General features: G+C 44.1%; 1 protein-coding gene across 3 annotated transcripts in view; it reads left to right on the forward strand.

Annotated features, from left to right (window-relative positions):
- The window catches only part of LOC108439955 (cadherin-24), a 140633-nt gene that overhangs the window by 118938 nt on the left and 16695 nt on the right, over window positions 1-5000 (forward strand). For all 3 annotated transcript variants that reach the window (XM_037541534.1, XM_037541533.1, XM_017718629.2), the window contains one exon: window positions 3302-3643. In XM_037541534.1, the coding sequence (XP_037397431.1) occupies window positions 3302-3643 (342 nt within the window). The remainder of the gene's footprint in view (window positions 1-3301; window positions 3644-5000) is intronic.

Here is a 5000-nt window from a genome sequence, read left to right on the forward strand (position 1 = left end):
GTCACACAGTCACCTGGCCGGGGAATCGAACCCAGACCCTTCTTGTTGTGAGGCAACAGCGACAGTTACGTGAATGGAAATGTGTCTGCAGAGTGCAGGTTGGCTGTTAAGAGAATAATCAGTGAAACCACAGAGGATATGCAAGTCTCCAAGCACACCAGGCTGAGGGATGACCAAGCTGGGCAGTTGGTTGGTGTAGTGGTTAACACCTCTGCCTGCTACGCTGTAGCCTGGGGTTCAATCCATTGCCTGGCAAGCACCCTAAACTATACCAATAAGAGTCCTTGGGCAAGACTCCAAACACCACCTTGGCCTGCCTGTCTAAAATGATCGAATTGTAAGTCGCTCTGGATTAGAGCCTCTGCTAAATGTAAGCTTGTCCACTCATGTCCTGACAGAGAAAGGAGCAATCCAGTGGAAACCATCTGTGTGTTGATACTTTTTATGCAGTACAGTTAGATGTCATCTGATCAAACTGGGGATGCACTTTAGAGGAATGTGCAGTTGGAATCCAGCCATAGTTTATTTAGATACGATCCAGACATGAAACACATGGTGCAAACAGACTCTACGAGGACGCAGCCATGCAGCGTTTTAAATTCTATGCAGCATAAACATTCATCTGTAAAAGTAAGCTACCTTCATAATAGACATGTCAAATCTGAAAGTTCCTATCACCACCACTGTGAACAGCTCTGACTCCAAGTTTCTTTAGAACAGAGCGTTTCACACCAAACCGCTCTGAACGACTCTGATTACTTCTTAACTAATTTAATCATGCCGAAAAATAAGGAAAAATAAGCGATTTCCCTGTCCAGTAGGGGGTGCTAGTGCACTCATTTAAAAAGCAGCGCTAAAGGTGGAGCCATGTCCATTTACTACACAGTAGCAGTCACTCCAGTCTATGTTCTGACCCAAGGACTGAATCTATGCTTTGGTGATTAGTTATCTTAATGTCCTATTATTTATAACGTTTATCTACCATCTCATACCTGGAAACACCTGGTAAATGATCACTGAACACAGCCTACATATAAGCCTACATGACTAATGTTGGCAGTATCAGATACTGGCACGATCAGGTATCAATTAGCAGCATCCATTTAGAAGCACATGTTTGCTTTCATGTTGGCCCTCAGTCATCCTCATTACGCTGCACGCCTCATTAAACGTGTTAATTAACAGGATGGGGGTTAATGTGTTTGAGCCACTCAGGTGTGCTTTGAAGTAGGGGGGGGGGATTAAATGAATCTGTGTGGTCAGTGTTTCTGAACACGAAAAACAAAGAAAGTCCCTGAGTAGTAAGTGTGTCTTTCCATTCACACACTGAGTTGCCAATTTATTAGAAACCCCTTCTTTGGGTGGTGGTCTATTCTCAGTACAGCATTGACACAAACTGCTCCAACAGATGACCTGCAGTCTGTAAATGTACACCAGTAAGGAGGGGGTTCTGATAAAGTGGACAGAACGTGTACACGGTGTATGAAACCCTGGCAACGCCACATGGCAACAGATGGGCCCGCAGTCGGTAACTAGAAACCTACAAATTGCACCTATATGGCAGGTGTTTCTGATGAAATTGCCAATTAGTGGAGGTGCAGAATTGACCAGAATCCACACACTGTGTTCTCCTCTAATAAAAGCCTATAGGGTCGTGTGCAAAAGTTTGGGCGCCCCCAGTTAAATTACATGTTGCTGAAAATAAGTTAACATGTCCTCTAAAGAAAATAAAAAATTTAATGTGTTGGGAAAGAAGAAAGCGTTACAGACCTGGCCTGTGGGAAAATGATGGCATATTTTATGTGTAGATAGTATGGCTTGAGAAACCTATTGCTTGCTGCTTTTTGTTCTATTATTCTGTGCTTATCTGTATTGTTTCACAGGTTTTTGCAGTAGAACCACAAAAACTTTGCAAGATGGTAGAGTATGCACAGGAATAAAGCTCTACCGCTTTTCCGTTTTTTGTTCAAACATGATTTTTCCCCTAGGAAAATGAATAAAAATTGAAATCTAATTGCCTCTAATGGCTCTCTCATATACACGGCCCTTTATATACATACCCACGTTCTCATACTAGTACTCACTGTACATGTATATTAGCAACCAACAGCCTAGCAGCACCTTGGGATAACATAGCAATGGTCTATTAAGACCTTAGCAACCACCTGGGATACCATAGCAATGATCTAGCAGGACTCTAGCAACCACCTGGGATACCATAGCAATGGCATAGTAAGACCTTAACAACCACCTGGGATACCATAGCAATGGCCTAGCAAGACCTTAACAACCACCTGGGATACCAGAGCAAAGGCCTAGCAAGACCTTTGCATCCACATAGGATAACATAGCAATGGCCTAGCAAGACCTTAGCAACCACCTGGGATACCATAGCAATGGCCTAGCAAGACCTTAGCAACCACCTGGGATAACATAGCAATGGCCTAGCAAGACCTTAGCAACCACCTGAGATACCATAGCAATGGCCTAGCAAGACCTTAGCAACCACCTGGAATACCATACCAATGGCCTGGCAATGCCTTAGCAACCACCTGGGATAACACAGCAATGGCCTAACAAGACCTTAGCAACCACCTGGGATAACACAGCAATGGCCTAGCAAGACCTTACCAACCAACTGGGATACCATAGCAATGGCCTGGCAAGAGTTTAGCTACCACCTGGGATAACATAGCAATGGCCTAGCAAGACCTTAGCAACCACCTGGGATGACATAGCAATGGCCTAGCAAGACCTTAGCAACCACCTGGCCTAGTATAACATTAACAACCGCCTGGGATCCCATATAAATGGCTTAGCAAGACCATACTAACCACATGGGGTGCCATACTAATGCCCTAGCAAAACTTTAGCAACCACCTGGGATGCCACAGCAATTGGCTAGCAAAAAATTAGCAACCACCTAGGACACCATAACTAGTATCACTTTAGGAACCTCCTGGGATTTCATAGAAATGGTTTGTTAAGTCAGCTTAAAGTTCATTAATCAACGCTTTCCAGTTCATGTTTAATTTTTTTTTTGCAAAATGTTAAACTTGAATATAATAGCAACTCAAAAATGATAGAAATTTCTATCACTTGCGCTACGTTTTAAAGTTGTAAAGTTTGTCCGTGTGCTTCCAGTGTGCGAGAGGATGTGTTCACTTATGTCCACTTAGGAAATTAGTGATTTGACCGGGGTGCTCAAACTTTTGCACACACCTGTATCTCATGGCACATCACACGTTTGATGAATGTTTGATGGTTTGATGAATGTTTCCTTCCCCTCCTCCTCCCACAGACCACACGGCCAGTCTGGTTCTTCTGTCGTCGGTGAAGCCCCTCCCTCGCTCCGCCTCTCCTTCCTTCCACACTGTGAAAATACCCATAATCCTCCGGGACGGGGCGTCAGAGTTCAGAAGCACGGGGACCGTCACCCTGACCATGTGCCCCTGCCAGAACGGAGGGATGTGGGCAGAGGAGAGGAAGAGACAGACGGACCGAGGGAGGAGTGAGGACGCTCAGACACTGATGGAGTGGGAGAGGCAGACGGTGTGCGTGCCGCTGCCCTCCACCTCCGCCCTGCTGGGCCTCAGCTCCGCCGCTATGCTGGCTGTGCTCGCCTGCTCGTCCACTCTGCTCGGTAAAACTGGACTCTGATCAATTAAAGTGACAGTTTGGTCAAAACTCTAACGGGCTCAGTTTCTCCCCCTTAGTCCAAATGGCAATCAGCAAAAACATGTTTGGTGTCTGATGTTCACTTCTTTAGTTTTGCACTGAAGCTTCTAAGCTAACATCGCTAACAAGTAATGTAAGTCTATGGACACCAATAAACATCACGCTAACCACATGGCTAAACCATACCAAACTGATTCCTAAACTCCTGCATAGTTTGGTGAGATGTCATCAGAGGGATTCAGAGTTTTTAGTGTAGAATGGTTCAGTGTAAACGTCCATACACTGGTGATGATAGGAACCAGGGGTCGCCATAACTACAACAGAAATATAGCCATTTTATTTAAACCAGCAGCGAACCTACACGAGTCTTCTGAGCTTTATGTCGCTGCTGTCGGAACAAAACCTCGTATCTCCAAAATAGTAACTTTACAGGAGAAGCAATAAACATGCATTACATCAATGTAAGTCAATGGAACCAGAATTTTTTCGGAGTCATTTTTGGCCGTTTATTTTGGTTCATGCTCGATGAAATTATAAAGGTCAACATGCCTTTTCAAATTATGTCAAAACCTGAAAATCGACAAAAATGGAGATACAAGGTTTTTTTCTGACAGCAGCGATATTGAATGTTGATAATGGTAAATAGTGAGCGCCTTTACATGCACTCCATAATCCAATCAAAATTTCTGCAGTTATCTGATTATTTAAATGGTCGTGTGAACAGCAAACTGATTTCTTACATAAAGAAATCTGATTAAGAAATCTGCTAAAGAGGCTGGAGTTTAGCTCAGTGATCAGATTTCTTGAGTTTCCCCATTATCTGATTACTGTCTGACTCCTGTAGACCTGGAGTTTCCCCATTATCTGATTACTGTCTGACTCCTGTAGACCTGGAGTTTCCCCATTATCTGATTACTGTCTGACTCATGTAGACCTGGAGTTTCCCCGTTATCTGATTACTGTCTGACTCCTGTAGACCTGGAGATTCCCCATTATCTGATTACTGTCTGACTCATGTAGACTTGGAGTTTTCCCGTTATCTGACTACTGTCTGACTCATGTAGACCTGGAGTTTCCCCGTTATCTGATTACTGTCTGACTCCTGTAGACCTGGAGTTTCCCCATTATCTGATTACTGTCTGACTCCTGTAGACCTGGAGTTTCCCCATTATCTGATTACTGTCAGACTCATGTAGACCTGGAGTTTCCCCGTTATCTGATTACTGTCTGACTCCTGTAGACCTGGAGATTCCCCATTATCTGATTACTGTCTGACTCATGTAGACCTGGAGTTTCCCCGTTATCTGATTACTGTCTGACTC

The sequence above is a fragment of the Pygocentrus nattereri genome, chromosome 9, assembly GCF_015220715.1.
Source record: "Pygocentrus nattereri isolate fPygNat1 chromosome 9, fPygNat1.pri, whole genome shotgun sequence".
Classification (NCBI taxonomy): Eukaryota; Metazoa; Chordata; class Actinopteri; order Characiformes; family Serrasalmidae; genus Pygocentrus; species Pygocentrus nattereri.